This window comes from Epinephelus lanceolatus, chromosome 19 (assembly GCF_041903045.1).
Source record: "Epinephelus lanceolatus isolate andai-2023 chromosome 19, ASM4190304v1, whole genome shotgun sequence".
In the NCBI taxonomy this organism is placed as follows: domain Eukaryota; kingdom Metazoa; phylum Chordata; class Actinopteri; order Perciformes; family Serranidae; genus Epinephelus; species Epinephelus lanceolatus.
The window spans coordinates 23,715,632-23,734,921 of record NC_135752.1 but is presented as its reverse complement, the minus strand read 5'-3'; the positions used below and the strand labels follow the sequence as shown (position 1 = coordinate 23,734,921).

General features: G+C 41.3%; 1 protein-coding gene across 2 annotated transcripts in view; it reads right to left on the bottom strand.

The window, feature by feature from the left end:
- Positions 1-9,274: 9,274 nt before the first annotated feature.
- The window catches only part of LOC117269343 (transmembrane protein 132D), a 50,159-nt gene continuing 40,143 nt past the window's right edge, over positions 9,275-19,290 (bottom strand). For both annotated transcript variants that reach the window (XM_033646300.2, XM_033646301.2), the window contains 4 exons: positions 17,796-17,976; positions 16,753-16,866; positions 16,454-16,645; positions 9,275-11,710 (listed from right to left, as the gene is read on the bottom strand). In XM_033646300.2, the coding sequence (XP_033502191.2) occupies positions 10,238-11,710; positions 16,454-16,645; positions 16,753-16,866; positions 17,796-17,976 (1,960 nt within the window). In that variant the 3' untranslated portion in view covers positions 9,275-10,237. The remainder of the gene's footprint in view (positions 11,711-16,453; positions 16,646-16,752; positions 16,867-17,795; positions 17,977-19,290) is intronic.

Below are 19,290 nucleotides of genomic sequence, written 5' to 3'. Positions count from 1 at the left end.
CCAGACCTGGCTGGACCGACTCTCACTTTGAGATTGGAGAAAAAAAACGCCCCGGCTGCTTGTATTTCTTTCAACCAATCACAATTGTTCTGGGCAGTGCCACAGCAACGGTGCGCTAGCAAAAATATTGCCGGGGGGGGAAACAGGTTTTGGTGTAACACGCCCACAAAAATATCGCCTACAGGACGCAAACCATGGCAGAAAAATGGCTACATCCCCGCAAGATCAAACACCGCAAAATTTAAAGGACGTGTTGAAGGTTGAAAACTGCTACACAACCGGAGGTGGTAGGGCGGGACTTCAGCGGGTGGCTCGTTCCGCCCAATGAGAGGCTGATCTATGCAGCGAACTTCTGCCCACTCAGACTACACAGAGACAGACAACCATTCACACTCACATTCACCTACGGACAATTTAGAGTCACCAATTAACCTGCATGTCTTTGGACTGTAGGAGGAAGCTGGAGTACCTGGAGAAAACACACACTGACACGGGGAGAACATGCAATCCTCCACCCTGGGTTCGAACCAGGAACCCTCTTGCTGTGAGGCAACAGTGCTAACCATTATTGATAGTTATTGATATTGATACATTCATGTGTTCATCACTTTAATGTTGCAGCTGGTACGGCCTAAACTAATTTAAGTTGCTTTGAACACTGCCGGGTGGCTCACCCTATAAGAATATCTTATAACCGATATGCAAATTTAAGGAAAGGTAAGGGAAGACAAAACTTTAATGTCTTCAAGGGGCAATTTGAGATACAGACAGTATTCAATAGTAGAACAAAACAGACAGTACATAACACGCAAAGTCCAGTATCACACACTGTCAGGGATAACTCATGGACAACTAATGGTCACCCCTGGTTTAGATAAGCGATAGCAAAGGATGATCTGTAACGCTATAGATCGTACAGATAGTGGAAGTATCTGAAACTCGTGGAGGGGATGTTGAGAGTCTGAGCTTCAGAGGTGACCCTCTCTTCATACAGATGCTGTAGGTTATTAAAAGTAACACCATTGATCTTGGAGCACAACTTGTTCTTGTTTTTAAGGCTCAGATTACCAAACCAATAGTGTTAAAAGAAAGAACAGACTAAATAAAAGCAGAATAAAACAATTTAGATTATTTTGATACAGGATGTAGATAAACTAACTAAGTTACTAAGACTAAAGCTTTACAATAAATCTAGAGGGGTAAAATGTATATTTACCTATGTATTGGAGTAGAAATGGAAAGTCGCATAAATGGAATACTTATGTAAAGTACAAGACCTTGTACTTGAGTACTTGAGCAAATGTACTTAGTTACATTCCACCACTGATGTAGACAGATATTTAAGATGATATTAAGGGGGAAAGTAATAAAAGTGAGCTTACTTTTGTAAAATAATAAAAAAAAAATCATTTCATCCTGCCTATTTTGACAAAAGGGTTCATCGCAGGCCATTCCTCCTTTTTTTAACACAACTAACCTTATTCACAATGCCACTAGTCATTACAAAGTGTGTCCATCAAAACAAACAGGGCAAAAGCACTTTGGCCGTTGCTTCCATCAGGATGGGCAAACAGCTAACATGTTGCTGTAAGCATTTAGTTGTTTATAAGAAATCAATACTTGGTATAATTTTTTTATGAGGAGTCTGATTTTTGAGGTCTGTAGTGGTTATGCAAAAAGGAAAAAAAATCCCTGAATAAACTGTGCTAGCTGCAAAAGAGCCTGGATGTAAATTTATATGTGACATTCACAGACACATTTATTTATTTATTTGAATGATTGTGTTTATTCCTAAAGGGTATTTGGACTTGACGGATCTATGCCAAGGAGCTCAAACTGTCCCAACTCCCTTAATAAAGACATCTTATAATGGTTTTTCCCTTAATTTGTCACATCAATTCAATGTCTCTTGTGTTTAAATTGTTACTTATCCTGAAAAAACATTTGTTCTTATTTTAAAAGATGACAGTTCCCGCAAATGAAGATCCCTTAAAGATTGAAACAGGAATGAAGCCCAAATTGTGTCGTTTCAGCCAGTGTCTGACACTGAGATATTCCGGAGACAGAGGAAAACACAGTGTCAGCGAAAAACTTGAGGGGGAAACAAATATCAAGAGGATACAGTGAGAGTGGCAGGTGTGAGGGAAGGGAAAGGAGTACGGAAAAACAGCAAGACAGGCAGTCTTTGTTTAAGGGCTGTAGGCAAGATGAATGCAGCATGTGTATAAAGTGTGAAGCAAGTAGAGAATCAAGTGGAGGAGAAGGAGGCAGAGAGACAGAGAGGCAAAGAATGAATGGGTGGGAAATAATGGTGTGGATATAGAGGAGTGTCTGCCCACATTTCCAAAACAAATGGGCAGACTCTAGATGAAACATTGATGCACACTGTTGCTTCCAAATGTCCATCAGCTAAAAAGAAGAAATATTACATCTGTGCGAGCCTGGAGAAACTCTGCCGTACAGTACCAACCTTGCGCCCTGTCATGTTTTCCTTATTTTTGCTGCGTCTGAAAGACCAGCTCTGTCTTTTTTACCTTCATCCTTAACCCACACCTACACAGGCATGCACAGTCAGACAGAGGCACACTCTCTTTGTGCGAGCATGAGCGTGTGTATATTTCTCCCTAACACACACACCCTGCTCTTCAGATCTGAAATGAGGTGGAAAAGTAACTGCGAAGCCAGACGGGCGCCTGCAGCTATCTCAGGGATGAATACAACTATTCCATTACAAACACCTTTAATGTCGCCATGGTGCGTCTGACTTGCTATGCAGTCCCATCATTTCATTTTTCTTGAAGGTGCCAACATTATTATTTCTGGTGACGACTTTGCAGCATGCAACTCGTGAAAGAAAGGAGGCCAAACAGCAGTAAACCAATATGTTTTTAATGAGAAGGCATAAAAAGTCCTTCATGGCTTTTTCCAAAAAGAGGTTTAGTTGTGTGCAACACAATAAAGAAAATAAATTCCGATTAGAGAGGCGAGGTGCTGGAGGTGAAAGGAACTCTGCTGTGATGTGTGAAAGACTTGTGACATCTGTGAAGGCAGGATTACTATAAATGCGACACTCCTCGTTCCCGTAGACTATTTTAATCCGCCCGCCACAACTGTGTAATCTACTGTGAAGTTTGTGGCAGATTTTATCTTTGTTTTTTCAAATGGTATTCTTTTAAGAGCTCTGATTTCCTTTAACTGTGTTTTTATAAAATCAGGCTCACACATCATGAATTTAATTTGCAGCCAGCAGGGGCAGATAATGAGACAATAGGCCCCTGGGCACAGCCATGCAGAGGGCCCCACCACCTCCACACACAGACTTAACAGTTGCTTTGCCTCTTTTTGTTGTTGTTTTGCATCATTTAGTAGCTGTTATGCATCCCGCTGTACATTTTGTCTTTTTGTGTTAATTTTTTGTCTCTGGCTTTTTGTGTCTATGATTGTTTTGCCCCCTTTTGTGGTTATTTTATGTCCCTTTGTCATTGCTTTGCATCTGTAGTAATTTTGAGTCTCTTTCTGGTCATTTTGCTCCTTTTTGTAATTGTCATGAGTCCTTTTTATGTCTCCTTGTAGCTGTTTTGCATCTCATTGAAGTTGATTTGTGTCCCTTTGTGGTCATTCTATATTTCTGTGGTCATTTTGTGTCTCTTTGGGTTGTTTTGCCCCTTTTTGTAAACCTGTGTGAGTCTCTTTGCAGCTGTTTTGCATGTCATTAAAGTTGATTTATGTCTCTTTGTGGTTAGTTTGAATCTCTCTGTCATCTGCTTTGAATCTGTAGTGATTTTAAGTCTCTTTCTGGCCATTTTGTTTCTATTTCTGGTTGTTTTGCCCCTTTTCATAATTGTTATGAGTGTCTTTGTGTCTTCTTACAGCTCTTTTGCATCTCTTTTAAGCTGATTTGTGTCTCTTTGTAGTCGTTTTATGTTTCCTTGTTGTCAGTTTGTGTGTCTTTGGGTTAATTCACCCCTATTTATAGTTGTTGTGAGTCTCTTTGTGTCTCTTTGCAGCTCTTTTAAGTTGATTTGTGTCTCTCTGTAGTCGTTTTGACTCTTTTTGTCCTTTCTTGCTTCTGTAGTGATTTTGAGTCTCTTTGTACTCATTTGTGTTTCTTTGTGGTCATTTTGTGTCTCTTTAGGCAGTTTTGCCCCTTTTCATACTTGTCGTGAGTCTCTTTGTGTCTCTTTGTAGTTGTTTTATGTTTCTTTGTGGTAATGTTGTGTCTCTGTGGTTGTTTTGCCCATTTTCATAGTCGTTGTGAGTCTCTTTGTGTCTCTTTGCAGCTGTTTTGCATCTCTCTGTTGTTGTTTTGTGATCTTTTACAGTCTCTTCCTGGTTGGCACGTGTTAATTTGAGGGAAAATTTACAGATGAAGACCAGGGGAGCCCTTGTTATTTTATCACTTGGCCCGTGCACGGCAGGCCTAGTCATTAATCCATCAGTGGCTGTGTGTATGTTTTGCACACAAATAGTTGAAATGAAGTGAGTGAAGAAAAGTGATGAGATTCAAAACATTTCACAAACTTGTGGCATTCTTTGCATCAATAAAAAACAATCAATCTGTAAAGTACAGAATAAGAGTTTTTATAAATGATGGCATCACACAGTAAATGCAGTGTTGGGCAGTAGCGTCACTACAAGTGGTGACATTACGAATTTAACTGTATTTCTCAGTAGCATGGTGGTAACGTCACTACTGTCTGAGTAAAATAGCTTTTCAGTTGTTAACTGAGTTAATGAATTGACCGAGTAGTGTGGTAGGGTCCATAAAAGTCACAAGCTCTTCTTCCAGGAAAAGCTCTGAAGTGCAGTGGACATTTTTTCTGTGGAGGTCTGGATAAAAGTAAGGATAATAAAACCGAGGATAAGTAATGTGACTGATCACACCGAGTCATGTAGACAAGGGAAGCACTTCCACATGACATCACAAACTAATCCTTCAGTTTCTTGCGCTTACTGCTTTCGCTATTGGCTTTTCTTGGCAAGATCCGCCTTACTCTGCCTCTGATTGGCTACATTGCACTTCTTGATGATGCATGTCTCACGTGTCTTGCCCAGAGGTTGTATATGTTAAGAATATTTGCTGTGGACATTAGAAGAATAGACAGCAAAAGGGCAAAGAAAAGAGCTAGAGAAACAGAGAACAGTATTAAGTAAGAAGCGAGGAGAAAGACAGTGACAAACTGGTATCACGTGTTATTTGCAGGACATGTTCATGTTCTAATGTCCCCAAAAAAGACATGTTTTGATTTAGGTCTGTTATTTTTATTGTTTATATTACTGCCTTTTATTTATTTGGGTTTTAGTCACTGAAAAATATATTTTAGAATTCTGTTTTTGAATTACTGACATAGCCAGGCAGTGTACTGAAAGAGGCAGAGACAGAGAAATGCATTAAGTAGGAAGAGGAGAATGTCACCTGTCAAATGCCACAGAGTCTTCAAAATAAAGAGGAAAGTTGTAATTTAAATCTGTTATTTTGTAAGAAACAGTTCAACTGAACACTTCTTTGCCTGCCCGTTTGTCCTATGTACAGATGTGTGTTCCAGTGCATGGGTGTAGTTTGGAGCAGGTTGACTGAGAGAAGGAGAGACTGTTTTCTGTGGGATGCAACATCTTTTTATGCTTTAATTATCTGACTTATTATATATTAGTCATAGGGCAGAAGACAGGAAGAATCTGGTTATGTACACAGTTTTTCTTATCACTGAGATAACACTGATATATATGTGTATATATATATATATATATATACATATAAACGCAGACACACATATATATACTTACTATGTGTATTCCAAAACTGTGTACATAACCAGATTCTTCCTGTCTTCTGCCCTATGACTAATATATAATAAGTCAGATAATTAAAGCATAAAAAGATGTTGCATCCCACAGAAAACAGTCTCTCCTTCTCTCAGTCAACCTGCTCCAAACTACACCCATGCACTGGAACACACATCTGTACAAAATAAGCAGAAGGACATCGTGTGGTTTTATTAAGCGTTATTAATGTAGACCGAGTCCAAACAACTGTTGGCCTTGCAGAATGTTTTGGTGTTGGTTTGTTTTGACTCAAGCCCATCTCACTGTCTTTTGAAAAGAAGAAACCATTCATGCTCTCTCAGAGCTCCTTTTGTATCCCCCGCTTTTGTCTTTCTGTTGCACTTTGCTAATTTGTGCCACAATGCTTCATGTTGAATGTGAGTGCATACGTAGGCTACGTACCATTTCAACCAGTGTCACTTTTAGAGCATGCCCCTGCATTTGTATGTCTTAGATCTTTCTGTTACTGTATTTGGACAAAGTAATCAGAAACCTAGGGTAGCTATTTGGCTTTTCATATATGTCTATATTTATGGACTGTTATGATTCAGTCAGTGATTCATTAATTACTTATGCTGTTATTCTTACAGTTGTATGGGCCTTTTCTTTTGCTAGTAATAATTAAAATGAATCAATATGAACATTTTACCATTCTGTACTGCTGGATTTGTATATTCACTTGGTACTGTATATATAGGTGATCATTTTAGTAGGGGTTTGACAGATAATCAGCCTGGCCGATTACTGGGGCCGATATTATGAATTTTTAGTGTTATCGGTGATTTTTTTCCACCGATATGCCGATATACAGTTTTGTTTTCCTTAGCTGCACTGTTTTGCCCCTGGCATGCTTCTCACTGCCTACATGTAACACTCTAGGCTCTTAAAAGCAAACTCAAGGCCTACCTTTTTAGCCTGGCTTTTAATTGAGCTCTCCTTTATTTTATTATTATTATTCGTTTTTTTATTATATGTTTATTGTGTAGTGCTTTCTCAGTGTTTATTTTTTTAATTCTGTGTCAAGTATGATTTTTACAGCAGACATATATCGGTTGTAAATATCGGCTATCAGTATCTCTGTATCATAATAATCGGTATTGGCATCAGCTCTGAAAAAACCATATCGGTCGATACCTACATTTTAGTGGCATATATTAGCGGTGGGTCCACCACTTTGGTCCAGACTGGAGTATCTTGACAACCATCAGATGGATTGCCATGAAATTTCATAGACTCCCTAAGGCTCATATTGGCATGGCAACACCTCACAAGGATCTGGCTTGATGTCTGCCGGGAATTATAAGTGCCAAATTATTGTTTCTGTGTCGTCAAGTCAGTGAATATTGTCTAAATGCTGCATGTGCTGTCAAGTTGGTGGAGATGTTTCTCCATGTGCTTGTGTTGAGTCTATTTACAGCACATTTAGCTCACAGGGCCACCGCATGTGTTGCATACCACGCTCTTTACCTGTTGCCTTCACACGGCTTCATCTAGTTCGTCTTTTGCCAATTAAGGCTGTTCCGTCTTCTGCTGCGACAAAGCTGTTTTCCCCCAATCTGTCTCATTAATACAAAGAACTTCTCTGCTTTTTGTCCTTTTCTTTGTAAAAACTTGGTGACATTATCTTATGATGCACGCCGAGCGGTGACACTGTGCTGACAAGCAATGACAGCGATGAATGCAGCAGGGAAGCACGAGGTACTTTGTCTTAATGAGCTGCCATACAGTCTGAGTTCCCCTCCACCTGTGATAGGAGAGTTACCACTCTCATCACGTTCATCTTAGGACTGACTTCTCTCTGTGCCTGTCTTCTTTTGTCTATCTCTGTCATCTTTTTTTTTTTTTTGATGTTCTCTTTTAAAAATCATGTTACAGTACTTTTTATATTCACTCAGTTAAAGTCACTGCGTATCGCGTCTCACAAGTGAGTTCTTCCATTTGCAGCCACACCTTCCCACAAGCACCTGCCTCCATCTGCGATCGTTTGTGTCCAACCTGTGTGAAAGCAGCCTTGTGAAAGAAGCGACCTTGTCTCTTTTGGCCTACATTATCAGGAGTGTGCCATGGAGAGGGTCCACTAATGCACACTAATCCTCCAACACAATGACCCCAATCCCTTAAATCTGTCAATAGGGAAGCTGATGCTCCAGATTAGAGATCCTGCTGTAATGATACTGAGGGACTCTACTGCTTTCTTGTTGTTTGCAAGACAAACACACACAGAGATTTGCATACTTCATTATATGCAAAGTAGCCCTGACTGCTACGTCCATTATTGTCAAAATGATATAACTGGAATTATCTTACAATATGCTGTTTCCTAACAATCTCCCATTGCAGCCAAAGCTTGCATGATGAGTGTGATTAACTGAAGAGCCTTCCCAGACAGCGATAAAGCCAAGTACTTCACACAGACAGCCAAAACCATTTGAATTGTGTTCAGGTTACATGTGGGAGAATAAGGGATAAACTTGAGTGTCTGAGGAATCAAAAAAAAGGCAGCATTTCAGCAGAAAAGCACATTAAGGCACATTTTGTTGCTCCATTGTTGTCAAACAAACTGTGCAGCTTTTATATCTTAATCATTATTGTGTCTGAACTTTTGAGTTCTGAATTCAGCGTCTTCCATGATACGGCAGGTCTGCAATCAAAGATGCCGGGCCACGATGCACCACGGAGACAGCTTTGAATCACTGCTTATCTCCGAGGCGAGTTTGTTTACTTTTTCTACCGCTGCCGGACAGATAAATTGACTGGGAAGCAGAGAGAGTTTATACTCATACAAAAAAAAAAAAAAACGTTGGGCCTGTAGGTAGAGAATTTGGGAGAAAGTTATTAAAATTACTTTTATCAACACTCTAAATCCGCCTGCTGCTGTTGTGCAGCAGGGAGAGATGACGTTTGCTGTCATATCCACAGCTGCCAATTCCTGAGGTGCAGGGCATCAGATTATCTGGGCTTCTTTAAAATGGGGACGCTGTTTATGCATCGCAGCTCCCAGAATGTAATTTTGAGAAGTGTGGCTGTGGTCACCTTAGAGATGCGGGAAGGGAGGGCGGAGGGAAAAAGAGACAAATGAGCCGTGAGTTATCATATGAAAGCCTCCCATCATTGATAAAATACCTGTAATTCTTTAGGGACACTGTCACAATACACAAAATGAGGATCACTTTTCTCTCCCCATTTACTCTCGGCGCAACAGTTATTCTGTGCAGCGCCACAGAATCCTAATATTGGCAGGCACATCAAATACATTGCTGTCAGTCTGACATTTCGACGAATGAATGATGACATCAACCTCAAATCACATTCAGAAGTGATTAAACGTAATCAAATCCCACTGATTTATCGCTGAGCTTGAGCCTATAATCCAAACCATTCACTGTGCTTTCCCATGAATGATACTTTACTGTTTGAAAGGCTTTAGAGACAATGATTGAATTAAATTCAATTTCGACTATAACAAATGAATCTATTTGCTCTTTATTGATAGGATCTCTTGGGAAATACACATCACATTTTGGTTTCAAAATAAGAGATTGCTACATAGAAAAAGGCATCATTGTTTTGCATTCACACATGAAAAATCTTACAGCTGAATATGTATTGCTTCGTGTCAAGAGACCGAGATTAGACATTTTTTAACAAATTGTAGAAGCAGGGCCCCCAGGAGGAACCTGGAGCCCAAGGTAAGGTTTGTTAAAAAATTCAGAAACAATGTCCACTTCAAACACGGCGCAGACTATATTTGCATAGCATGCATTTGATTTGAATAAATATCCGCTGCAGACTGCGGTGACAGATTGCTCAAAATAGCTTGATAAATGTTGCATATTCTCTGACAAATTGCACAGACTCTTCAGGTACTCTCTGGAGGAATCCGAGAACAAAAAAAAAAAAAAAATAAAGTACAAAAAGGCTGGAAAAGAATAGAATTACTTACAAGAAATAATCCCTCCTGTACTGCATTTAACCTGACAACTAGCAATATCTGGAGTGGTTTCTACAGGGGCGACGGGATTGTACAAAAGCAAGAGGAGATGAGAATTCATTTGTTTTGAGTTAGAAATGTAGAAATAAGTTGATAGTATAGATATATGTATATTTACAACATCAGGTCTGCAGAGCACAAGAATCTTGTATTTCAGGGATAAAATCATGCTTTGAATCTTAAAAAATCAACTCAGTATCTCTTATGTGTCTCGTCATGGGTACACCATTACATAATGTATTTACAGGCTTTCACTGAGCACATACTTCAATATAAAATGTCCTCTATCTAATCTCAATAAATACATCCTCTAAAGTGATTTATCTTTTATTAAAAAACAAAAGCCAGCTTTTTTTTTCAGACATTCACCACTGTAACTTCCTGTGTACTGTACATACACTTCTTTATTCCCACCAAACAAACTCACTGAGGCTCTCCCAGAGGTTTGACAACAGGCCACGGCATGTCAGGTAAAGGTGACTGGGGCCCAGCGGGGGCCTGCATCTGCTGGTTGGCCCAGTTTAAGTCCACGCCGTTCTTCTTCAGTGCAGCCAAGTGCTTGATGTCCAGCGTGGTGAAGGTGGTGAACTGGACCTGGTTCCGCTTGCTGGTGGGGGAATGAAGCGGCTCGCTGCGGTGTGGCCGGGCCAGCAAGGTAGCCGAACGGTTCGCCATGGGGTCGATCGCCTTTGCCTGGAACTGCTGCTGGGAGCTGGTCCTGCTGCGGCCCAGGGTGGCAGTTCTTTCGGGGACGGCGGGGGCGCTCACGGTGGGCAGGGTGCTCTCCATGCTGCGATGGGCGATGGAGTCCATGGAGTGACGGGACTCCAGAGGGTGGTGGGCCTCGCGTTTTAGCGTGGACACTTGAGCCGGGTCACCTGGAGCTGGAGCGCTGTGATTGTTGCTCCCCAGCCACACCCAGTCGTGCTTGTGATCCTTCGGGTCCCCGGTGGGTGCCGGGGCGGCCTGTATGGGGGTTTTATGATTCCGGAAACAGAGATTATACGAAGCACAGTTGAGCAAAAAAGCAAAGATGGCTACGCAGGAGACACCCACCAAGGCGTACATGCCGATTTCCATGTCTGACATGGCTTTGAATGTCCTGATGAGGTCACTCTCGATTACTTTTGGAGTTTTCGATTTCGGAGGCTCCTTCTTGGGCACCTCTGGTCTAGGAATGTCTTTGTTCAGGGGTGAATTTGGATTGTCGAGCATGTTTCCGTAGCTTCGTTTCTGGCCTTCTCCCTTAACAACTAAACCAACTGTTGTGTCTGTAGGTCTGGCAGTGCTCATGGTTGTAGTGGTAGTTGTGGGAATGGTAGTAAATGTGCTACTTCTTGTAGGCCTGGTTGTAGTTCCAATCCATATGACTTGCGGCTGCATGGATTTTGTTGAATATGCAGTCGAGGTGGTAGTTTCTGCTGCGGTAGACTCTCGCTGGTCAAGTGCTGTGCTTCTGAACAACCATTTATCCATATCTGTGACAGATTGCTGTGATGTCACCGTCGTTTTAAGCTCGCCTACCAATTCTGATGCACCACCACCCACATCTTTACTTCCGTCAGTGCCAACCTCACCAAATCCACCACCTCCTTCTGTTACGACTCTGCTGCTACTCTGAAAGTTCATCCCGAGGAGCCCCGTGCCCACTGCCAACTTGCTCTTCCTCTTGGATTTCTGGCATTCCTCACAAATCCTCAGCTCCACCCTCACGACTGCCCCCTGGCCTCCACCTTCACCTTGTGCCACTAAAAATGTGGACTGTGGGGTGCGGCGTACAGTGGCCACCCCATCATCTGGGGTGGAGACCGTCAGAGAGTAGATGCTGCGGTCAAACAGGTCCAGTGGGGCAACTGCACCATCACTGAACTGAACCCAGCAGCTGACCAATGCTTCCTGAAAGACAGAAAGATAGACAGAAAGAAAGAGAAAGGGAAAGAAAGAAAGAAAGAAAGAAAGAAAGAAAGAGACAGTAATAACTGAGCAATTGAGTTCATGTGTAAAAAGGAGGTCAGAACACAGCAAATCAATATTCTCCCCCCTGCCTTCAGTGAGAGCTATATTCCCATGATTGTTAATAGCACTAAATTGCCTATGCTAATCTCTTTATGATTACACACAGTAGGGTGCTATTGTTCCATAGATTATAGTCCTATGAAGTCAGACTATGAAACATAATTTAGCCAAACTGGATAAGGAGAGTATAATAGAAGTCCTTTAAACACAAAAAAGTACAGCCACAAGGGTCATGTAAAGAGCCAATCCAATCACATTAATACACAATGACCTATTTCCTGTTGCTAATGTGAGCCACTGGGTCGCCACAGACCTAACCTATATTTTGGGTTTGGATACATTATGAATGGCCCTGAGCAGAACATTAACAGCTTGCCATCACAGACACAATTGGCTGGTCATCTGCACTGGCACCAACACTGGTTCCAACAGTTTGTTATTGACAGGGCCAGACCAGCCCAAGCGACAGTGTACTGTAGGTAAAGTAAGCTGTCGCTCAGCTATAGACTGCCTAATTGCCGCCCCATGCCTGTGTCCGGGAGCTGGTTTAAAATGGGCAAGCTGCCACGGCTAAATGTGTGAGTGAGCTTTTAAAATGATCATCTGTGCACCCTGTCTGCCTCTTCTGCTCTCTCACACAGCATGGTAACGGCAGATGATGGCCATGGCTGTGAACACAATGAGTTTACATTCTGGGAAGCAAAGGGAAAACACAAATACTATTACACCCTTAAGGTGATTGCTGTGCAAATCTGCTGCGCTGTGGCAATTAGAATAATTCATATCCTCCCTGTAGAATCCTGTTGTATCTTCACGGGAAAATATACATTTAGGGTATGTTAATGGCGCACTATGTTATCATGGCAAGTTTAAAGTGTAATTTTCAGCCCCCCTCACAGAGGGTTTACAAAGAAAGTTGTTTTGAATGATATTGTTTGTGTTGCATGTACTGCCTCTGCTCCCTGTGCAGGAGCAACATCACTGGAGAAATCTTAAATGAATGTGGAATAGTGTGGTTATCACCTCGTACAAAAATGTTTTTTTCTCTTTCTGCTTTTGGTCCTTGAAATGTGGGCTTGAAGTTTAGTTCAAAACCATCCTGCAGTGCTTTCATATTAAATGTTTCACAAAAAAATATCAGAAAAAGCTGATTAATGCCAAATTTCTCCTCACAGATCCTCAGATATCCAGAAAAAAATTTATGTGCTACCAAACTTACAAACACTAGGAACCATTATGGTAAATATGGTCGTCCAGCCCAGTTGGCAGGGGAAAATGTTGGCTTGTACATTACTGCAAACCATGCATTTATTACATTTGTTTTTAAAGGGATGCAATATATGAGCTGACTTTGTCATTGGGAGGTGGAGTGGAAAGTGGATGGTGTAAAACCTAGGCAAGTCACCTGCCAAGCTGCAGACCACTGCCAACAAAAAAATTGGGTGTTTTGTTTTAGCAAACTGTGACTGATTTTAGTGCCACAAAGAGCAGTTGTTTTTTACTGAAACATGACTGCATTTCCTGCCAGGATAATGCCACCAAAACTGGGTATTTTAAGCCAAAGCATGATCTTTTCCTGACCATAACCAAGTTGTTTTTGTGCCTAATTCTAACCAGAAGACAAAAGTGTCCACCACATAATAACACACAGTTTGCTGAAACGTACAATGCCAACACATTTTTTCTGGCAATTGGAATGGGTCATCACCATAATATGGTGCAAAGGTTTTCTTACGCCGGGTTCACATTACACCACATTTTTGCCCAATCCCACAGTCACTATGTCAGATAAGGCAGTTGTGGAGTCATAAAATTGTGCTGTGACTTGGGCAACAGACATGACAGACTATACAAGGTCCACAACCAATCATCACTGGTCATCTTTCATGACGTGTTGATGTCGTCAGGTTATTCTTGTCCTATTTTTATCATTAATACGATTATTTCAGCCCCTACAGCTGTTCATGTGCCGGCCGAAATGTTGTTGTAGTATCATAAAAAGTGCCACCAGATGGCAGGAGCTACATTTGATGCACCGCATGCAAACTATGCTAGTCACTGACTCCTCCACAACAGCTTCCTGTAAATGTTTCACAATAAAAGCCTATTTAGAAAATGAAGGGATTCTCTCAACCAAAGTTATAAGGAGCTTTTTATTTAAATTGATAGAGGAAGTGTTGAGTTTGAAATGATGGCGTGATGTGTTAACTGTAATAAGGCAAACGGGAGTGGATTAAAAGTAAAAATAGAAAAATACAGAGTGATTAATAAATAACGTCCCGTTTCTAATGTCGTCTGTTTCAAATGAAGCTGGTAGCCTCTGCAGTTGTGGTAAATAAAAGCCCCGGCACATTTTTTTAATTTTCACTGGGTTGATAAAGTGCCTCTCCTGTTTCACGCCAGAAGTTTTCCCTTTTTACTCTGTGTGGTAACACAGTTGTCCACGGCAGCAGATATGCTCTGTGTTTCTATTGGTCAAAGTGACGGCCGTGACGTGACAACAAAAAGAAAATCAAACATGCTAGACTTTCTGTCATGACGTCATTACGTATCCCAGATGTGGCGTAGATCGTCCTCTACTATGACATACTACACAAGATGATTCGATGAATTACTGCATACGACAGTCATTGTCGATCACGACCTGAGCTGAGACCATACGACGCTGCCTTGGGCTATAATTTGGGTGATAACATGTGGTGTCAACCTGCCGTTACTCCAAACACGAGAAGAAGGACATTTTTCTAAAGATAATCTGACTTGAAACCAGGACTCCTTTGTGGACCCCACAAGAATAAATGACATATTTTGCAGTAGTGTTTTACTCCAAAAGATATCAATGCCTGCATCTCCAAAATGTGACCAAATGTGAAGTGACCAAATTTCCCTCCAGACACAAGACTGATTTTTCTTTCTTTTTTTTTCCAGAGTTGCCACATTTCTCTAAAAACTACTTCTGAAGTCAAGATGTCACTTCTCTTCCCTGTCCTATCCAGATTCAATTCCTTGTCATCCACAAACCATAGAGAACCTTTTATTCCTTGCATGATCACTTTGTATTACATGTATAAAAGGTTTCATTGAACATAGAGCTTTGTCCCTACAGATGTCTCGCCAAACACTTGATGTGCCTGTAGCCCAATTACGGCTGCCTTTATAGTCTGGACCATTATTGTGAGGCAGTTTGTGCAGCTCCTGAGTCCAAGACAAATTTCCCTATAGGGACAATAAAGTATATTGCATCACATCGTTTCGTGTCGTGTCGTATCGTGTCGTATCGTATCGTATCGTATTGTATCGTATCTAACGGTAGTAAGATTCCAGCACATTGTCTCCCTGCTGCTCACATTATTCCTTTAAATTCTTCACAACACACTCTCTGGCACATGTATATATGACACCGCAGATTTAGGATCTAATCAAATTAAATCAAAATTAAAATTGATCAAATTAATTCATCAGCAGTACACCTGCAATGTAGGCAATTCTCTGATCATCAGCCAGACTATGATTAATTGCAAAGTCATAAATCTAAACACTAATATCAGCACTTACCTCCTATGTACAAGGTTTAAAGTGCAAGCAGGAAAATCAGAGAGCAGCAACAAATCATTTCCTCTAATCTGCTAACAGTGCAAGAAGTGTGTTCATCTTAAAACGCGGGTCAATGAGGACGCTGATGTTATTTATGCTGTTGCTTTATTTTACATGCATCCGTGAGTGTTTTCACACCAGTAATAAAAGGGAGGGAAAATTGTCAGTGGAAGTCTGTGATGGATGCCGGGGGCTTGCTTGTTAAATGCCCACACTTTTAAAGAACAAGAAAAAAGGGGATGTTTTAGGACTGTGCACTCATAGGCAGAAGCATAGCTGCAATAGTAGCAGCTCACTACAAGAGGGAAACAGCTTACTTGTTTAAAAGCCAATAAATAATTACGCAGTTAGAATAAACACAGACAAAAATGCAGGCTTTGATATTTAGTCAGAGCCTATAGCGATCTGAATTCAGCATTTGTGTTTCTGCTCTTATGTAAGGCCCCTGATGAAACCTTGTCTATGGGGGGAGACACTGACAGGTGTTCTCATGGCTTTGCGTTTCAAAGAATGGGACTTACAAAGCCAGAGAGCTAGTGATTTAAAGAACGCGGGCATTGCTCAGTGATGTTTCCATGTAAGGAAAATTAGGCTTGTTGAATATTTATAATACATCTTATGGCTTTGATGTTATATTTCCTTGACTATTTTCGAATCTATTAGATACGTGCAAAACTGTGTGGCTCTGTATCTTATGAGACATGTATAAATCTTACTGTTGCAAAATCTGAATGAAAGATCCTTGATTTACTCTTAATCATGAACGGTCCTACAATAAGCAAACATAGTTTTAAAATCTCACATTGATTTTTCAATTTATTACTGTACACGATTCACTGCTTTTGTTGATTTCTCGTCCCATCTGATGTTCACACTCTGTTGAATGGCCCTTCACGAGTTATGTGGCGAGGCTAAAAATGAGTAACTGTAAAACCAACGGGCATAAAAAAGAGATGAGCCCCATCACAAACAGCTGAGCCGTGCCCCACAGTTTTATGCTTTGTGTGCTATAATTTTCCAGTTACTTACCTGTTTGAGCTGCGTGATCATCTCCCGTGTGGTTGCCGTGGCGACGATGGCCCTGTTGCTCCCGGGGCTGGGCTGCAGGGACAGAGAGAGCCCAGAAACCAACTGCACCCCCAGCTCAGTCACACTCACTTTATCATCCATCACCCTGATGCTCCGCTCGGCCAGGACCGAAGATGTCAGAGGGGACAGCACCTGCAACAAGTAAAAGCTCAGCCAGACTGCAGATGGAGATGCATGATTATAGCATGAGCTGCACCTGCTGAAACCACACAAACACACACACGCTCATCACGGCTCACCTGTACAGTAGTGGTGCCTACAGCCCGTCCCTGCAGCACCATGCCATCCTGCACCCTGGCGACATCAGGATCTGCCACTTTTAAAGAGGAGCGTACAAGTTTGGTCACATCCACCTGTCAATCAAAAGAGAAAATCGTTAATCATGATAAATTCATACCCAAAGCTACTGATATAATGTATGATAATTATCATTCCACTGATTCAGTGTCTTGAACATAACTCTGTTGTCTGACAAATATAGTTAAAGGGACAGTTCATTCCAAAATTGCAAATACATATTTTTCCTCTTAGTTGTTGTGCTATTTTTCAGTCTAGACTATTTTGGTGTGAGTTGCTGAGAGTTAGAGATGTCTGCCTTCTCTTGAGTATGATGGAAGTAAATAGCACTCGGCTTGTGGTGCTCAAATAAATACATTTGAAAACTTCAACAGATTCATGTAGGAACTATTTTCTCTCTACAGAGCTACACCTGCCAACCGTATCACAAAGCAGAAGGAAGAGTGCAACTACTCATGGATGAGAGGCTCATGCTCGTGACAGCATGAAATGTAAATATTAATGGCGTCCTCCTCAGTTGAGCTGTAACGTTAGTTAGCTCAGGTGAACTAGGAATACTGAACTATTAATTTGAATATTACTGTGCATGAGTAGATGCACACACCCCTCTCTGCAGTGATACAGTTGGCAGGTGTAGTTCGGTAGGAAGAAAATAGTTCCTACATGACACTGCTCACAACAAGGTCTGTGGATTATCTTGAGTAACCGGGTCATGATTTCTGGAGAGAGACATTGCTGTTGAGGTTTTTTAATGTCATTTTTCGGCACTGTGAGCACCACAAGCTGAGTGCCATCTCGTTCCATCATATCAGACATCTCCGATATCTCCAACAGTCGGCAACTCACAACAAAACAATCTACACTGATAAACAGCACAACAAGTAAGAGGAAAAATATAGGGTTTTTGCATTTGGGGTGAACTGCCCCTTTAAAACTGGATAACCCAATCCTGCCAGTAAGTGCTAGCATGTTAGCTTGTACTTACCTGCCAATCAGGACCCAGGAAGTACTCAACAGGCTCTGCCCCTGTCAGCGGGTCAGGCAGCACCTCAGTGTCAGTCTGTGCTATGAATGGTGTCAGCACCCTGAGTGTAGAGTGCTGGTACTGCAGCATGCAACCCCTGCCCTTCCTCATCTCCTCCTCTTCCTCACTGTCCCATGTCGACCTGACACACAAAAGTAATCAGACAAATAAGGCACATACGTAATTTAAAGTTCAAAGCAATAATTAAGGAAAACTTTAGAGGATAAGATCAATATTATGTCACGCTAAATGCTACAGTCAGGAGGTGGTTAGCTTAGCTTAGCATAAAGACTGGGAGCAGGGGGAAACAGCTGGTCTGACTCCAAAGGTACCTCTAATGCTCACTAATTAACACAATATAAATCCTTCGTGTAACCATACAAATACCAAAGTGTGTAAGTGACAAGATGTGGTTTTAAAGGGAATTCTTTGCTGAATTATTTCCTGCCAAGGTGCAGTGACTCCTAGAAATAATCCAGACAGATCCAGACTGGCTATCACTAGCATCCACTGTTCATGCAAAACTAAGATTAGCTACAAGTCTTATAACTGTAGCTTCATATTTGACAGTTGTACCAATTAATTCTGCATAAAAGCAAATGAGCATATTTCCCAAAATGTTGAACTATTCCTTTAAGTGACACTAAATTTCTGTGTGATGTACATTTTAAGAATCTGCTGCAAAACAGCAGCATACTTTAACAAGGCTTTAAAGTTAAACGAGTTAAATGCAGGAGACTCCTTCACAAAAACATGATGTGTGTTGATCCCTCCTTATTTAAACAACAACAACACAACAAAATCATGCAGCTAATCAGTGATCCGAACTCCTAAATGGTGCTTCTATCTTCCAGCAGAGAGACTGTCAACTCAAAAACAATACTGGAGACAAGCAGTGAAGATTGTTGATGCCGTAAAGGCACAAAACATTTGCCGAGCGACCTTTCCTTCCACATGAATTTGAGTTAAATTAAACAGGATGCCACAGCTGATTGGTTTGTTTGCGTGTGATGGAGGTTAAGCTGAGAACCATCCTCAAACCCTTCAGCGATGATCAGTCTGTATAATTATCGTAAGCACAGCTGGACCGCCACGCACTGCACCACAGGTGTGCTGGAGGGCTGGAGGATTTGCTTTCACACTGCAGACAGGAAGCTACTGTCAGGAGCAGCAGTCCAAATAAACATCATTATTATACAGCCTAAGGTCAGAGCTTAACGTGTGATGGAGATGCTGCTTGAATTAAATAAGTGTGACTCAGCACCGGCAAACTAACTCATTCACCTGATCCTTTTGTTCGACTCACTGTAGAGAATAAACTGTACTTAGTTCAAGTTTAAGCTTTGTCTTTGATTTGATTCAAGTACCCGTCTTTGAAATATCAGCATTCAAAGCGTTAATTTGTGTAATGGCATTTTTGTATTTGCTGATTGCTAAAGACACTTGAACACTTTGA